Here is a 19,508-nt window from a genome sequence, read left to right on the forward strand (position 1 = left end):
CCTAAAGTAGGTATCTAAACCAGATGACATAAAAATAATTCTTTTTTCACAAAATGGTCTTTATTTCTCACCACAGACTATGCAAGGATCTGTGGATGAATAGCCAAGGTGCTGCCATTTATACTGAAGATGCTTAAAAGTGAAAGTAATCTTGTCGAGTGTGTTACTTTGATTTTTATGAAAACAAATATTGCAAAAGGCAAATCTTATGCGTTGGATTATGTGAGCTCTTTTGCATATTGTTGTAGATATAGTCTGTAGGCACATTACAAATAGGTAATATTGTTTTGAACTCACTAAAGGATGGATGTCTTTAGTGACAGTTTTTAGAAGAAAAATATATTGCATAGAAAAATTCTTCCATTTAAAATGCATTTTTTGGGCCTCAAGAACCACAAAGAATACAAAATGTCTAGGACTCTGCCAGAAATCAGTGCCCGTGGTGATAAAATGCACTGTAACTATCCATGCTTTTGGAGTTTATTACTAGATGAGTTAATTTTTTGAGGTGTAATGATGTGAAACATTTAAACAAATTTATGATACAATAACGATTGCTTTTAGAATTGATTGCTCATATATTTAATTTCCTTTTTGTCCTTTGAGAATTTGATCAGATTAACTTTATGAACAAAAGTCAGCCACCAGATTTGTGTGTGAATCTCCAGGGCTGTGTTCTTCTGTGCCACAGACTACGAAGATAAAGAAATGATTCTTTCTCAGAAAGCATATTAATATACGGCAATTTCACAGAAGCTCTTTTAATGGCCTTTGAGATCTCTCACTTATCTGGAAAAAGGGCAGTACTGCGTTCTGTCCTTTGCCTTCGTCCCTGATAATCTATTTAATGTTAGTCACTGAATGAAAAACAGAAATAATCTACTGAGCACAGCCCCCATCACAGGTATTTTCTCTTGTGCATGATTACACCTCTCCTGTGTGATTTACAACGACCCATGCTCCTCTCTGTAAAAAGGCCCAAGTTAATGGAAAGGTGAAAAATGTCTGTTTTCCGTCCTATATTATAGCTGGTTAGTGACAGTGCCTCTTAGAAATGTCTTTAGAAAGTTTTCCAGGAAACACTAAGCTCCAGCTATGCAAGTCTATAGGAAGAAAATCATTGCTCCCCATGGCTGAGTTTTTCACCCAGAGGCCACGTGGATGGCTCGTGACTAGTACTCTCAAATGTGACTTAACCTCTCCAAAGCAAGTTAGTGTCTGAAAGTCTTCCTCAATACAAAATAAAAAACGGTTGTTAACATAAGCATGACCATCTGGAAACACAATTTACAAATTGATATAGAAATGTCCAACTTGGCTGTATGGCCTCTCCGCAATTCTCAGTCCCATTTTCTTCCTCTCTATGTAGCATTTACGTAACCTTTTTCCCTACAGGAGGAGCCAAATCTAAACTTATTTTGAACTCCCTGCTGTGAATCATTCTGTTAATTGGTCTGTAACATGAAAAGCAGAATGTTGCTGCTGAGAGTGACTGAAGGGTGAAATGAGACTGAGGAGCCTTCCAAGGCTATAAATAATTTCTTGGGAAGGAGATGAACCTGAAGATGTGTTGGCTCGAGAAAAAAACTTTGACCAATTATTCAGAGGTCAACAGCCTCATTTTTCTAACTCGCCGCTGGTATTTCCAGAATTACTCTCTCACTGCGTGCCTCCTCCTACCCAATTTTTCTTCCTTGCCAGAGAGGTTTCCCATTCCCATTAATCGGAGAGGACAGACTGTCCCTGCAGAGAGACATTCGTGAGCTCTTGTATTTTGTAGGAGGGATGCAAGGTCCCATTTGCCCTTTTATCCTTTGTACAAACCTGCTGAACCGATGAGGACACTGAAAGCCTTTAGACCTGTGGGCAGTCCTCCCCATTAGACACAGCTTCAACAGTACTGTTTTTAAGTATCACTGTGCTGTGGTATTTTTTAACTAGCAAAACAATAATATTGATGACAGGTGAATAATGATAGGAGTGATAATTCAGCAGGTTGCTCTGCTGGTTCTTGCTATTTTATAGGAACCATGAAAAGGGATGTAGAAATAGTTTTGGATTCTGGACTAATGCTTGCAAATGAAGACAGAAGGGCTAAAAATCCAAGGCAGTTGAAATTCATTAGTTTACTTCTTTTAGTATCTAAAGTAATTTTATCTATTTTGTATAATTAATCTAAGTTCATGTGAATATCAGTATTGAGATGTCTATTATACCAAAGTATAATTCATGATGATGGATGAGAACTACATCAAAAATTACTTTCATAGTTCTCTATATCTATCATGGTTAGCCAAATTAAATGTCTATTATATGTTTAGAGGCAATTCAACTCCATTTTTTAAAAAATGGAACAATCCTGCAACTGGTAATACTTCTAAAACACGGAACAACTTTTGAAATGCATCTATTTTATTTGAGACTTTTTTGTTTAGCAGTCAAAATGGCTAGACTGTAAAATCTTCATTAAAACTGATCAATCCTTTGTTTTGACTGCTACTTATTCCATTTCTGCACCATTTCATATACAATACACAGAATCATAAACTGGGACTTGAAATAGCTGGAGAAACATTTTGGATTAACCCATGCTGTCCTGAAAAGACGACAGCGGGTACAATTAAATTGAGAGAATAAAAAAAGTGGCTGAATACAACTGTTTTTTTTTTTCCTATCACCCCAGTATTAGCACAGGAACTTTATCAAATGTACTCTTGAGTTTAAGAGAAAATCCCAAATACTGTCCATTCATGAATATTTATACAGCACAGCAGGTCATGAATCGGTGCTGCCCCAACTTGCTCTTAAACACAATCCACGTATCTGCTAAAAACCACTCTTTTGATTTAACAAACAGAACAGGAGCAATACTGCAAACTAGGCTGCTGCCAGGCTTCCTCAAGACTGTGGTGATCATTACCTACCTTTAAAGGATTCATACAAAATCCTTACACTTTGTTTTGCAGGTCTCAGTGTGAAATACGCAAGCAACTTGTGGAAGGAGTTATGAGGCTGACCTCCCTTTTAAAAATCTGTCAGCAAGAAGGGGTTAAATCTTGCTTTTCTCTGTTTATGAATTGTAATGCCACTAGAAAGCTTATGTCCTCTTAACATTGTACTAGGGCAGAACATTAGTGTATGCACTCCTATCGGACATGTCAGCGCAATACTCCGAAATATTTTGGGATATCCTTGTTAGTTCCTTATGTAACTGCATGACCTCACTTTCTGAAATCATGTCCCAAGGCACATAGCAGGAGGCTAGGTACAGCTGTGCCCTACTTCACGCCACCTCCAAGAATATTGAGTTTTGGAGCACTAGCAAGGATTGTAAAAATACAAAGCAATATCTTACAAAAAATAACATTAAAAAGAAAAAAAAAGAGAAAATAAATTGTGCTCACCTGCTCACCAGCCTGGGATTCCCCTATGATGAATCGATCTCCTGGGCCATCAGCAGCTGTTAAGATAAACAATACAAATGGAAAAGGCTGAACCAAAACAAACGATGTCATTAGAAATTAAGAACAGAAGCAAAGAATGATCTAGGATTCAGTTCTTCAGTGTCAGCATGACAAATGTTATAGAAGTTTTGCAAACATTTTACATTTTAGGTCCTTTTAAGTTGTGTTTATTATTTTGAAAATTACAGGTTCTATAGTACTTTTAACTGAAAATTTTTGGGCAATATGGAATCGGGTAAAAGGAGATTAGGAGAAATTACATTAATAACAAAGATTCAAGAGTATTCATGAGATTATTTTTATAAAAATGTCCACCATGAGCAAATCTTTTTCTACGTGAAACTAACACAGGGGAATCATATATTTTGTAAGTGTATTACATACCTTTTTTCTAGACAACAATGGAATATTGACATTTCTAGATTCCGTCTCTGCCTTTGGAGGCAAATATGGACAAGTGCGGTAGTTACAGACTCTGTGGATGACTATACAGGTTTGGCATTTTCTGAAGAGCGCTACGGCTAAGATAATGCAACTTGGACTGCTACATTAAAAGTCTGGTTCTGTTCCTTTTTGTAATTTTAGCAGGTAGTACTGACCTAGTTACCTTATACATTTCACTGAAGCCATTCTGAAAATTAAAAGTCAGAGATCATTGATTTAACAAACTGAAAGTCTCCAAGACTTCTAATTTAGACAAATCTATATTTTTACAGGGACAACAAAGGCACCATTACTAACAAAGTTTAAACTTCTGCCTGTCTCAGAGGTCTTTCGGGAAGTTGCATCAGTGGTATCATAGGCTCTACCACGGTGTAAAGCATGTACGGAGTGCAAACAACTCTGGCTGTCCAAGCACAGGAGGCACGCTGTCGAGAGTCTTCAGACAAACTGGGTTCATATGATCACATTTAAATATATCTATTTATTAATTTTAAATCTGTAACTGTCAAAAGCTGATTTCCCAGAAATGAAGTCTAATCAGTGACAACCCATATCTTAATACCTTCTGTTTTATTTCAAAAGCTGTGAATATTCAGCTAGATAACCTTATCGTATTGAGAAGAATTGCTTTCAGGAAGGATGCCCATTCAGTCTGTATAATGATTTATCACATTTGTACTCAAATATCAGCTGCAACTCTGCAGATGATGATCTATGGTACTTTTAGTCATGTTTGAAGATTAATGATTAGCTTAACTTTAAAAGCCTACCAAACAGCATAAGCTATGAGCTTTAGAACAAACTCTAAAATAAGAAAGTGGAAAAGGACTCTTCAACTACTTGTCTTTGAATAATGCATATAATACTAGTGAATACAGTTGTCAGTCCTTCACTGAAATAAAATGCACTGGGATTATCCTGCAAAAGAAGAGAGAAAATTCCCTAATGGATAAATTATTTTAAACCTGATAAAATGCTACTGAATTAGATTTTATTCCCCCATTAATAATGATATGGAGACAAAGTTTATAGGTGATGTACAACTGATACAGCTTGAAAAAGGTGGACAAGGTTTTGGGCAGACAGGTTTATGTGACTGAAAGCTAATCCTTTATTTTCTTGTAAAAGGTATTTGCTAATGTGCTCAATATTATCTCTGCCTACAAGCTTTGTTTCTCATATCCTGAGATAACAGGTCTACGAGAACCATTAGAATAGAATAGAATAGAATAGAATAGAATAGAATAGAATAGAATAGAATAGAATATTTCAATTGGAAGGGACCAACAACGACCATCTAGTCCAACTGTCTGACCACCTCAGGGCTGACCAAAAGTTAAAGCAAATTATTAAGCAAATGCCTCTTAAACACCAACAGGCTTGGGGCATCAACCACCTCTTTAGGAAGCTTCTTCCAGTGTTTGATCACCCTCTTGGTAAAGAAATGCTTCCTGATGTCCAATCTAAACTTCCCCTGGTGCAACTTTGAACCATTCCCACTTACCTACCACTGTATATCAGGGAGAAGAGCTCCGCACCTCCCTCTCTACTCCTCCTCCTCAGGAAGCTGTAGAGAGCAATGAGGTCGTCCCTCAGCCTCCTTTTCTCCAAACTAGACAACCCCAAAGTCCTCAGCCACTCCTCACAGGACATTCCTTCCAGCCCCTTCACCAGCTTTGTTGCTCTCCTCTGCGTACATTCAAGTACCTTACTGTTACTCTATTTGAATCGACCACCAAAATTAGAGTCTTGTGTGTTGGTTCCGACAGAAATTGTTGAAGACAGCGTTCATGATCATTCTGTTCATTCTGTGTGTTTACTGATATTGTGCTTCTGCTTTGCCTTACCTTGTAGCAACCAGGTAGCAAGACAGCATTTGCTTAATCCCAAGGCCTTTGTCAGTCAGCATTCTACTCAGAGCTCCCCCTCTCAGCTTTTCTCAGCGTTACATTACCTGTATTTCTCTGGCTACATCTACACTCTCTTGCCCTTACCACTGGTCATTTTGGTCTGCCTGCCTCTCACACACATAAATGACAGACAGCTGCAGTGAAACTCCTCTTGTAGACCTGGAAGTTTATTTTTATGTCAAATCCACGAGAAAACTATTGGACTACATCCATTGCCTGGGTTTGCAGATAGTCTATTTCATGGACAGCTGCCTTCTGTTGTTTCAGCTGCCAGTAACAAAAAAGATATTTTAATGTCCCTATAAGAAAGTTGGCTATTGTGTCCAAATTTCAACATGGTGTTATGATGATTCAACCCTGACCCCAATGAAATCACTACTAGTATAATGTTCAAACATATATATTTGCATTTCCCTCCACAGATATCTGAGGTGAGTGTCACTAGTCTTACTTTACAAAGGGAAAAATTGATGCACAGAGAAAAAACTTGCTCAAAATCATGCAGCACCTAGTGGCAAAGCAGAGGATGGATTCAAGTCTCCTGGGAAACCACTCACTGCTTGCTCCATAAAGTCACACTACTCATTTCATTTATATACAGCAACTGCAATATATTCAAAGTAAAAACGAGTTCTTCTTTTGAGGTGCCTCCACAAGAGTAAATTCTGATACGTATTTTTGAAAATTCTTTAATGCAATCATAAAATAATTCACAAATAGGATGCTGGATCTGTGACAGTTCAACAAAGTAACAGATATGTAAGAAATTCCTCATTAAATCAACAACAGAGGAATAGAAGAAGAATCTGTCATTCAGAAACAGATGTTCTGTTACTCGCCCGAATTCTTTATGTTTCCAAGCAACTCAATAGCAACACAGGTGCATGTCTATGAGCACACATGGATGTACCTTCGCTCATGTACATATGTATCCAATTAAAAGACCTGGATTAAACTTTATGGTCTGCCTTCAAGACAGTTGCATTTTACGTAACTGTGACTTCAGCAATGATCTGAATCAAATCTCAACCAAAATAACCACTGCTGAATCCAAAATAGGTGAACTAACAGGTTATAAAGTGGTTTTACAGAGACTATACTGCATGTCTACAAAGTGAGCGTTTACCTCTGACAGCGTAGCCGTCTTTTACTGATGCCGGAAATGGTGGTAGATTATCTTTTGCATATACGTCTTGAGCAAGGACTCGGCCCATTCCATCTAGAAAAGAGAAAAGACAATGCTCCGTGTCATTACAGCTAGTGAAAGGGAAAGAAAAATGAACAGCAGTGTGCTCTGATGGATGAAATGTATGTGTATGTGACATGAATAGATCTCTCCGGTTTTTGATTTGCCTCTACATAAATGAAAAAAGACTGGAGTCTGAAAGTATTGATGAAAGATTTGTTCAGTAAGTCTGTGTTCCTGGTTATGGTGAAATTGTTGACAGTAGATCTGAATGCCAACTATCCAAGCCCAGATGTAATAGCTCTGATATAGGATCAGACAGAAAAAACAAGTATCTCTTTCTTCAGGACAAGTTTTTCTCCTGAAATCTCTTAAAAATACATGCTTTCCTGTATTTCAATTTTTAAAAAAAAATTCTTCTTTTTTTAAAAGCTTGTAAAATAACATTTCAAAAGTGGATCCTGCGTGCAAAAGGTGAGAGGTGATGGATTGAGCCCAGAGGACTCAAAGAGTGATGATGGACAAGTTTCCCCAAATTGATGGAGAAGTTTTGCAATAGATTAACTTTGCCTAATTGCTGAGAGCATTTCGGCTTAATGGAGGGTGAGTGCACATAAGTGTCAGGATTATTTATGTAAATTTACGCTGTTATAGTTCTAAATATTTTAATAGCTGTTTCAAACATACTCTTTCCCTTCACTTAGCAACTATGACTGATGGGCTGTAATTTGGCTCAGCCTCCCTGTAGAGACTGATATGAATGACTTTACCCTCAGCCAAGTGCGCACTACTTGTTTGCTTTTATGGCGCCAGCAAGAGTTTTTTTTTTTTAAGTATGATGTGGAACAGAGCGGAAAATATGCATCTTATCCCTTCATACAGTGGGAGAGTGAGAAAGATGATTCATTACGTGTGTGATTAGATGGACTGGGAAGGGGCACATGGGTCAGAACTACTGAGATCGGTTTGATTCTAATATGTCCAAGTAGAACAAGGGGAGCTCATCTCATAAGAGAGGCCACCGCTTTTAGGAGTGCGTTGTGGCACAGGAAGGCAACATCCAGCTGGCAGTCTGAAGGAATGAGAGGAACCATGAATACTGCTGCCAGGAGAATGTGCATGGATATGCACTTTATAGATGATGATCTTTCAGATGTGCCAAAAAAGAGAGACGTACATAAAGTATGTTTCTTGTTTTACAGATAGGGAAATAGATGTGGTTCTGGATTTGCTGGGAAGGCAGAAGACCTAACATTGCACACCAAATGGATAGGTTTTATTAAAAAGCGCACCTACTTGATTTGAAAATGTTCGGCTCCAGTGAAGTGGTATTATAATGGAGATTATATTTTACTTATTAACACAAAGTCATTTAGTTAGTGATTAATTATAATTTTAATAACTGTAACATCATTGTGCTCACATCCATATGTATCAAATTTCAGCCTGAGGTGAATATTTATGTTGCATTTTTGAGATAGGCATTGCCATGAAAACATTGATAAAACCTGTTGAAGCACCTAGAAAAGCACCTTTGTGATGGCTATTTACATCTGTGCATCACTGAGTATCACTGTCTGTGATACACAATATAGAAGTTATTAGAAAGCTCACAAAAGCTTGTACACTTGCACTGAAAAAAGGAACGCAGACACAGACATTTAAATTATAGCATAGGAAAAGCAGCTATCAAAGGCCTAGTAAAAACACCCTCTGTTCATAGACGCACAAAATCTCATACAAAAGTGATGCTTCTAATTTTAGCAGGCATGTTGTGTCTTCATTTTACTTCTTGTCTGCATGCAAAATCACACCAATTAGAGCAAAATTGAACAGTATGTTCCTGGCATTCTGCCATGCAATATTTGAAGGGAATATATGGCCAGCCAGTAGCAGGAATGAATTTCATTAAGGGGAGAAAAAATGTAAGAATTATTTGCTGAAGCCTTAGGCATTTAAAATGAAGCAAGTCAGCAACCAAAGGACAATCTGAAGTACCTCTGTATTCTTCCTTATTTGAGCAATTATTTTAGAAATACACTGTTTGACCTTATTTTGACTAATTGTAATTCAAAAGAGATATTCTGAAATATTTTATTGTCATCAAACTGCCCCTTGTGATGCCCATAGCTTTCTCATTCTAACACAAAATGGAGAATTACATTAAATTCACGTTTCAAATTTGGCTATTTTCTAAGGCTTAGCTGGTGAAACGGGTACAGTTCTGTGAAGAATTTTGATTTCTCAGGGTATTGGTACTGGGATGAAGCAGTGAGACAGGTATTGCACTAGAGGTGATGGATTTGCTCCCATTTTGAAAATACTGCCCCCATGGCACTTCGGTGTGCTATGAAAAGGCAGTGCTATCAAAATAATCAGCTAGCTCAAAATTAATAAGGAGTGGGGAAAAAAAAGTCCAAGCTCTACAGAAGTTAAAAGGGTCTTGGACTAGATCAGAAAAACTGCTCTGTTCTGAGGCTTAAGCCCATAAGGTGTGGATTGCCTACTCTTCATACTTTTAGTATCAATTAAACTTCTGCCTCTACTTAGTTTCAGAAGAATAATCATTATCAGGCTGTCTAAAAACTTAACCTTATATACCCATGGAACAATGTTCAGGTAAATGCATTCAGCTGGAATAGACGGCTAATTGTGGGCTTCATATGAGATACTGATGATGGCAGGTGGGAAAGATGCTTCAGACGCCTTTGGTTTATGACACTTCTGTAAAACATTTGAGGATTGTCCATTTTTGTTTTTTTTAATATGGAAGAGGCTAAATGATCTATACAGGCACTGAGCAATACAATTACCACTGTGAAAGTCATGTTTCGAAAGAAAACTTTACTCATCACAGAATCACAGAATGGTAGGGTTGGAAGGGACCTCCGGAGACCATCTAGTCCAACCCCCAATCCTCCCCCTTATGTTAGGAGAGAATAGATTTGAGAGACTACAGCATGCCTTGACTTAATCACGAATTAAGTCAGGACTGTACTGGCTACTTGTACAGAGTAACATTCAGCAGCTTTATTTATGAGGATGAATACTAGGTAATACGTTTAGTAATGTAAATACATCAGGTTAAAATTAATTAGGTAATTTGTTAATGAAATAAATTGCAGTCCTAGAACTTTAAACATTTCACTTTCCTTACAGAGAAATTGTGCTCCTGAAAGATAATTTTCAGGAGCTCAGTGTTAATTCAAGACAGAAAACTACAGAGAAAACAAACACAGCACAGTAGTGCTTTTCTGAGTACAGGTAGTTAAGATTCAGACCTCCAGGACTACATTTTTACTATCTCCTGAAATTACAGGTATATTAACTGAAAAATAAATTAATATGTAACTAAATGAAAAACTGGTTCTTCATTCATTGTATTTGTCAAAATCAACATTTTTTAGTAAACTAATATCTATATGTGCACATGCATGCACACACACACACATATGTACACCTAACCAAAACAATCCTATATATTTGTCTGTGTAACACTAAGGTAATCACTTAAGAACTTCTGAAAATGAGATTCCATCTTGAGATTTGTATCCGTAGATTACGAGAACTGAAGTTCCAGTATCACAGACACGTGTCTCCTAAAGGCTCCATCCTGAAATTTCATACTGTGTATTAGAGGATCTTACAGTGCTAAAATAAGTGTATAGTTGTTGAAAAATAAATTGCGAGATACAGTTTTGCACTACAGTGCAAAAAAAAGGATATGAATATATCTTTGTTAACATTTTCATTGTTGGTACAATTATGGGAATATTAAACCAAGAAAATATCTCTACAGCTGATGACCTTACCATGTATCTAACTCTTTTATTTTGGGTGGGAGGGAAGAGGGTCATAACTGAAGTGTCTCAGCAGACTTGGAATGTTATTTCTTACAGAATAACAGTGCCAGGAATAATAATCAATACGTTCCAGACTTAGAATCAGCCTGAATTTGATGTCAGTAATCAGGTAACATGAAGAGCAAAATGAAGTATCAACAAAGATATTATAAAGTATACTAGAATACCTTCTTTTACCTTGACAGCATATTTCCACGTAGTAGAGTAAGAACTGACAAATTAGACTATAGAAAACGCTATAGAGAATATAAGCATCTAGCCAAGACTAATTACCTCCATTCTATCTCTGTAAGGACATTTTGAAGAGCATGCAGTCTGAATAGAAACACCTTGTTATTGGTATGGTAACATTATCAGTATTAACACAAAACTGCTACTTAGCCCATATTTTGAATTTTTTTTAATAGTAAGATAAACTACGTGGTGAATGCTTGTCCAAAACATATTGCAGCAGGGAATTATATATGCTGTGTCTGATTTCACCATAGTTCTAATGAAGAAGTTTACTAATCAGATATGTGAAAAGACCCCTACCTACTGTTGATATAAATATGTTTGCACAAAGACTGGTGTATATATGATATAAATATATGTATATATAAATATCCAAAAACATATAAAAAGATGGCGACGTTATTGTTATCTCTATCAACATAGATGAAGCATGTGAGGATTATGCTTATTCTCTGTTTAATAGGTGAATATTTTTAGTTACATTTTGTTAACTTCTAGGGAAAATACAGCTTCTGTCCAGAAAAACAACAGCAGCAACACAAAAATGTTGTGAAACTGTATGTAAGTTTTAATCCAGAAGTGTAAAAGATAGAGAGATGGAGAAAAACGAAAATAAAGACAAAAGGACAAGACAACACGACATATACAAAATCAAGGTCGGAAAAAGGAAAAACAACAGCTTATCAATACTTCTTTTTCCCCATAATCAATAGAACCCAAATTAAAGAACTTATTTCTTCACTTAGTTTTGCACTATAGGTTTAAAAAAGCAAATCTATTTTTATGTAAAAAAGAATAATAATGCTATAGTACCTTAACACTACCTTATACGGCAAAACAAACATATGCTGTGCTTATTTTTGAGGGAGGTACTTGCCAGAGTTTTATCCTGTATTTCCGGAGTTCAGTGTTGCATACATAGCATCTATTTGGACTAAATGCACTTAACACTGTGGCTCATCATATTGTCCACAAAGGGTTGTCTTAGCAAAGACATTTAACTGACAGTTATCCAAAAAGATATAATAGCTATGCTCAAGTGTTTATGCCCTAATGCTGCCTTCTAATCTGCACACCTGAAAGTGCAGGGTGTAATATGTATATTCCTTGTCGATCCAGTATTGGTGCTGCTCTGAATGCAGGATATGCAGCAGCATCTTCTCAAGAGATCTGCTTCCTGCTACCAAGGCACAGGGGTGGGCTGATGTCCGCTTGGAGTGACTAAACACACAGCTGTGATTCTACGCACAGTCTGCTAAATCAGTATGTCAATATGAAGACAGGTTTGTGGCAGCACAAAGATTTGGTGAAGATCATGAAAACTTTGAACTTTCAAGGCAGAAGACAGAATATAGCACTCAGAAACAATTTGTGCCTCTTTGCCATCTGGAGTCCACTGATGTCCCAAACATTTTGCATCTTGAGGCTCATGGTTCCACTATCTCTTTGCTCACCACCTTACCATTGGAAAATCTGGAGGAATCCCTGGAGGAGGTTTCCTCTTCCCTACCTACTTTAGGATTACTTGTAAGCATGCTTCCTATCATGTTTTTGTTCTGTGCCAAGAACACTCTCCCATATAATGCCCAAGCTTGGTATAAGGGATACCAGAAGCAAGGGAGACACCTAAAAGGCATTATGAACACACTATTTCAGAAGGGAAGACAGTTTTGCTGAATAAACATGAGAGGTGTCCTGCTAATTCCTTTTAAGGCCAGAAAATAGCTTCACCTACCCCTGTTTATTTACAAGTATAGATACAGTCACAAGGTCTGGCATTTTGCCTGCCGTTTGGTGCCTTTTAAGACAACCTCACTGTATAAATCAATAAGGTTCCCTTGACTATAAAGTTTCAATAAATCAAACATTAAATGCAAGTAAGTATCAGAAAAGGATCAAATGTAGTCATAGAATAGAAAGGGAAATCTGTTGCATTTATGAGAAGGAGAGGCAAATTCTGGAATTACTAGTAGTCCAAGCAGGATTCGGAAAAACAGCCTGAGAACTCAAAGATACAGACATCGAAAAAAGTGACCTGGAATCAGTAATCACTTTGATTAGACCATTAATCTCAGATTGGAAAGGCGGTTTAGTGAGAATCTCCCACAGTAAGAGAACAGAGTAAACAATCACAGTACAACTTGGAGCTACTTGGCATCTACAAAAGTCCAGGGTTAAATCAGCCACTGAGGCAAATTGTGGTTTCTATGTTCTAGCTTTGTTGCATACAACACAGATCATAAGAAAATTCATTCATATATTCAATTAGAGTTCCATTACAGATTCCTTCAAGGAGTGGCACTGAGCTCAACTGACATTCTGACTTTGAAAGGAGACTTCTGCTCCTATTATTGGCATTTCCTAAAGCAGTTTCACCTGGAGAAGGTACTATCTCAGACACCTCATAACATTAATAAAAGAGCAAGTGCTTAAGAAGGTTGTAAAATAAGGAAATAATCACCCTAATCCTCAAAAAGAATCCAACTTAAAATACCTCTGTAATTGATGATTTCTGTTCCAAGCACTGGGGTCATCTCCAGAACTGTGATGAAGGCCTTATCCATAGATGTCAGTGGGAATGGAGACATGCGGTGTCTTCTTGCTACCTTGGTAATGTCAACAGCACTGTGACCTGCAATGAGAAAGCACCAAGTTTATGTATGCTACAATGTGTAGATGGCACTTCGGGGTAAGTTAAATTAGTTATCACTTTTAAGCATTTATGTCAGACACTGGGAATACACTGTATTCAACTAGAATCAAAAGGCAGATTTAAAACAAAATGCAATTTATAGTTGAAAAAGTTCACAAAAGTACATATCCTTACTTGTCATGAAAAACACACCAGAAGTCTTGATGAGTGTAAAAAGATCAGTTAATCAGAAACAGAAATCCTTCGAGATGATGCAGTATTTTACACTGAGGACGATAATCTGAGGCTAACTCAGTTCCGCCAACTACGAACTCAGGACGATTCACTCTTCATTCTGTTCTCCACAAACACACCTCAATATGCTATGTGCAGCACCCCGATAAAACATAAAAACGGACACTGACCCCGTGAGTTTGCAAACTAAGAGTGAGATGGGAGTCAAAAGGTTTGAAAGGAGGAGAGAGGGAAGCGCAATGAAATCACTGGACAGCCAGGACAGCAGACAGTGTTTCCAGCTAGTGGGCATCCTACCCATTGCTGTCACCACAGCAAAATGACATTAAAATGCATAACTTGATTAGATTAATGGAAGTTTACTTTCTCAAGTATGAGGGACAGATTGGGAGAAAATACAGCAAAAGTTGTTTGAAAATGAAGCCAGCAGCATGTTTGATTTCGTGATACGTACTGAGAGAGCAAACAAAGGGACAACAAGCTTTGAAGGATTTTGAAAGTGCAGATAAGCAACTGAAGAGGAATACATATATTACAGGAATACATAAACAAGAGTAACAGATACAAACCAAGAGATTAAATATGACATTTGTAGAAATAACTTGAATGTATTTGCCCAGAAGAAGGAGGTATTTATGAGACCTAAAGTAGATGATGTTTTATATTTAATATGTAATGATATTCCTAAAGCAACATAAATTATAGTAAGATAGCATTGACAAATAATAGAAACCAATTTTTAATGACATGATTTTCCTCTGCAGTAGCTACCTAAATATCCCATTTGCTGCTGCACATGCCTGCACATTCTGGAAACAAATAGATTATTGCTTTAAATGTAGTCTTCTAATAAAGAACAACTATAAAAATAGTAAAAGAATCATGCAATCTAAGTCTTTCCTTCAGAAGAGAAAGTCGCTTAATCAATCTTTGCATACAAAACTTCTTTCAGCACTGACACTTGCTTGTCTCTCTATGTGGGAGATTGTTCATTAATTTATTTTTTGTTTTAAAACAGTAACTATCTTTAAGAGGAAGACGCAGAGACAAATAAAACTGCCCACCTAATTCCAGTCCCAGGAAAGATTCTGGAAGAAATGAGTTGAACAATCTCTTTGTACGGATTTAAAAGACAACATGATAAAAGCAGGCACTGTGAATTTGTCAAGCACAAATAATTTCTAACTGATTTAATTCCTTTCCTGAACATAGCAGTTGGCATACCAAGGAAGACAGAAACAGCTGATGAGGATATATTTGAACTATATTAAGACTTTTCACACTCTTAAACATGACTTTCCCATCAACAAACTAGGGAGAAATGTTCCAAATTAAACTACTGTAAAATAAAAGTGGAAAAACTGCATTACTGGATTTGACAACAGGGATGTCCCTAGCAAGCTTACGTTTTCCATTATTATGCCCGCATTTTGTCAGCAACCTCATAACAATGAGGAAAAGGAGAGGAAAGCATTTCTAAGACACAGTTAAACTTCCCATACCTTCTCTGCATAGAGAAAGAAACCCTGCTTAGTAGCAGCGTAATTCCTGCAGGTCCATCAGATTCCACACAATATATATTAAAAACTTTTTCCTGACTGTATAAATTAAGAAACTATTTATTAAAAGGAAAAGTTAGAAAAAATGAAGGAAGACGCTAGGAAAAAATATGTCACAGCAGGGAAAGGTGGGGGAATTGTGTGGCAGCAAACCACCTTTATGCTACAGCCATCAGGTGCTTTTATGTTTGTTTTACTGCTACCTAAAACTCACTATTAGCTACTTCAGAAACTAATATTTCACCTCTTTAACCCTTAAAATGTGAATGAGTTCAGAAGCTTTAAATGCTCTGAATGCTGCCCTGAGTACTACCTTCAGATTTGACACTGTCTACTACATGTCATTTGCTTAAGTCAAAGGTTCTGTTAAAATCTACTGAGAAATGTGTTCTTCAACACAGTTTTTTGAAAATAGATAAAATCCCCTGATCTCTGACAACTTTGTTCCAACACCAAAAGTAACACGCATCATTCTGTAAGAGAAGCCAAGAAAATACATACTGAAAAACAGAGCTCCTTCAGGCTTAACACTAGCGTGAATAACCGTAACGAATAAAGGAAGAAAGATGCATGTGTAACTACTAACCCTTCTATTTCCCTATTTCTTCTAAAAAGAAATGCTATTTCTTCTTTTAGAGGTATCATGCATTTAAACAAACCTGGAGACAAACTAATAATGATTTTTATAAATTATAAAATTACTAAGTGATACTTTTTCATTACAAGTTAATGACATTGAACAACTCCTCAGACTTTCCCAAGTTATCTTTCACTAACGTCAAATGTCAGATGTCTCTAAAAACAACTACTTATATTAAGCAAAATTTTGCATAACAAACTAATCCTCTAGCTTTGAAGCAGCTAAGTCAATCTCTCTTATCACCAAAACAACTTCCTGTTCCTGTTGTGATATATATACATGCATATGGTGGATCAAATTTTAGACTAGGAAAGATTCACACAAAACAAAGGAAAGGGATTGTGCGAAATAAAGAACAGGTCATTTGGATCAAATCTGAATTCTTAACCTTTGCATTTTTTGGTTTGGTTTTATGTAACCCAACATTCAACTTCATGTTCAGTTATGAAAATAAAAATCATATATATTCAACTTGAGAATTTCCATTGTCGTCGTCTTTCAGTGTTGATTCTTTTTGCCCATAAAACTTGCACATACATGATTATTTACAACAATACATCACCACTGACAACACAGACTTCCATGTCATTAGAAGAACAACTTGGAAGAAAAAGTTAAAAGGCAACTACACATTAATACATGAACACTATGAGTTATTGACACTTTTATTTTCTCTTTGGACGGATTTCCACTGTCTTCAGTTATTAAATTTCTTCTGCAACCCACTTATGTCCCAACCATATCCTCCTCTTCTCTATCATTTGCTGTCTTCTGAGCAGTCTTAGTTTCAATAGAGCTAAGAAGTTTCAGTACTTACTTGCTCTGAGGATGTTCTCCTTGCTGCTGCACCTAGACTGGACCTGCAGAGAGAGCACGGAGTCTATGAGCTACAGAAGTTCACAAGAATGCAAACTACAGAGATATAATGGGCAAGCTCCTGGGATCTAAGACAGAGGCTATAAATGTTTTCAGCAACATTCTTACATGCTTTACATGAGATTAGTATATTTAAGCAGAAGGGTAGTAGCTGATGGTCAGAATCTGATACAAGCAATTTGATTCCACACCTGCCCAATAAGAAACAAGATGGCCTATGGACAGTAATAGAATAAAATCAAAGAACACAGTGGTTAAAATTACATGTTAAGCTCCAGTTTTAAACAGAAAATCCACATTTTCTTATACAATTGTAGTTATAGTAACTCTGTTTTATGATTAGAAAAAATACTAACATAACTATATTATCATGACCTGCTTTAAAATTCTATTATTGATATTTTCGGGTATTATAGAAAGAGTTTTAAATACTAAATTTAGATTGTGTTGATTCTGAAGATATTTAATAAGACTTCTTTGCAATTCTATAAGCAACTCACAATTATATAAACAGCTCCTGGCTGGAGCCAGGTAAATTTACTCAGTTGTTTCTGTTTGGTTAAAAGAAATGCTATGTTCTGTATGAATTTTACAGTGCATCTCTACTTTAAAAAGTGTGTGAGAATGACAACTGGATTCTCAACAAATCCTCTTCCTAGATCCTTAGCTACCTCTGTGTTATTCCAGACACATCAGTCTGACTCCAGGGAAATTGGAGGATTCACATTAGTCTAATATTCTAGTAACACTGGATATTTAGAGTTCTATCTGTTTACCGTGTAGATTTGAAAAAGAATTGGTTTTTTGAAGAGTATCAGTCCTGTAAACACAACACAGTTTATCTATACTGAAGCATCAGCTCTTGGTAATTCTTTTTAGGTTTGGAAAGGCAGCACATTGTCTAATAACACTGAAGCTGCAAGTTTAGGTGAACTAATTTGAAAAGTCAGCCTATCATCTGGCAGATCATCTGGCTGAACTGGTCACACTTGAATAAAAATCTTTTTGTGTGGACAAAACCCCAGCTAAAGTAAACTTCACAGGAAGACAAACCTTTGAGATAGTATAAGTGGAATCCTTCTCTTTTTAACTTTACTGACAAAAGTATTGCTAAATTTCAGTGAAAGGACTAATAAAGCAAAACCGTTTACACGTGGTGAAAGAAGTGGAATAGCACAGGTGACGCTGACGGTGTAATTTCCCTGCAGAACATTTGTCTCTGCTGAAAAAGCGGAATGAATCCAGATTATCTTTTAGACTACAGTTTCAATTTGCAGTTACAGAAAAATTGCCTAGAAAGTGAATATGTATGATCTAACAATTGATGAAGAATAGTACACACTCAACACACAAAAAGCTGTCTTCAGAAAGAACAACCATTTAAGGCTGAAAACAACTGTGCCCCAACTTCTAAACCTCTTTCTTCTGTTCCACAGCAGCTTGCCCCAAATGTATATTCACATAAAAAAATTGGATTCTACAGCGCAACACAGTCTATTTATAGTAATGGAATAACTTATGGAAAGTAATGTTGCAACTTAGAGTGGGTTATGGTGTCCTTCCCTGAAAAAAACTGTTGTTTAAAAAAAAACAAACAGAAAAACCCCAACCCCTCCCTCCTTCCCACCAAAAGTACTATACAAGAAATCTGCAAACAAAATATTCATGATGCCCAAATTTGGCCCAGAGTTGTTTTACCAGATTCCAAAGGCATGACATGAACTCTCTTTGGAATAAATAAATATTTACCTATAATTTACCAAATGACAATTCTGGACCAAAAAGGTGGTATAATGGTAGGAAAGAAAGCACAAAAGAGAGAGAGGCACAGAGAGAGAAAGAGAGAGAGAGAAACAGAAGCAGGATGGACGTGGCAAGGCAGAAGATGGTGTGTGCAAAAGGAGACATGGGCCTATGTGTTTAAGACTACTGTTTAAAATGGAAGAGGCTCTCTTATTTCTCACTGAAAACCATATGAAAAGAGAAAACGAGGAATGGGCCTGCTGCAAAATAACCAAGCGATTCAGCAAACTGTGGAATGAAACTCAGTGAGATAACATAGTCCTAAAGAAAAAGGCAAAAAACCAAAAATATAAAACACAAACATTTGAAACAATCTACTAAAACAAACTAAGTAAAATATGTGATCCAAAGGACACAGATAAAAGCTACTAGAGAAGGAGGAAAAATGTTAGCAGACAAAGACAGTGCTAAAGAAGTAAAATGGAAGTCAAGAGAGAGTCTTCAACAAAGTGGAGGAACAGAAGGAGCCCAAACCCATAGCGCAAAGCAATGTTTGCGAATGGAAAACAGCTCCTTTGAGCAGTAATAGTTACTCTCGAGTTGTAGCCTCTATTCCTCCTCAGTTCATCTTTAAGCCCTTCCAACCTATAGTGGAGCTAGTGTATGGACAAAAACAAGAGATTTAAAATGAACAGAGCAGCT

At 36.7% G+C, this 19,508-nt stretch overlaps 1 protein-coding gene across 41 annotated transcripts in view; it reads right to left on the minus strand.

Moving 5' to 3' along the window:
- GPHN (gephyrin) overlaps positions 1-19,508 on the minus strand; it is a 300,307-nt gene that overhangs the window by 38,043 nt on the left and 242,756 nt on the right. For all 41 annotated transcript variants that reach the window (XM_074584948.1, XM_074584951.1, XM_074584946.1 and 38 more), the window contains 4 exons: positions 17,005-17,047; positions 13,596-13,733; positions 6,945-7,037; positions 3,405-3,460 (listed from right to left, as the gene is read on the minus strand). In XM_074584948.1, the coding sequence (XP_074441049.1) occupies positions 3,405-3,460; positions 6,945-7,037; positions 13,596-13,733; positions 17,005-17,047 (330 nt within the window). The remainder of the gene's footprint in view (positions 1-3,404; positions 3,461-6,944; positions 7,038-13,595; positions 13,734-17,004; positions 17,048-19,508) is intronic.

The sequence above is a fragment of the Larus michahellis genome, chromosome 4 (genome assembly GCF_964199755.1).
Source record: "Larus michahellis chromosome 4, bLarMic1.1, whole genome shotgun sequence".
NCBI lineage: Eukaryota > Metazoa > Chordata > Aves > Charadriiformes > Laridae > Larus > Larus michahellis.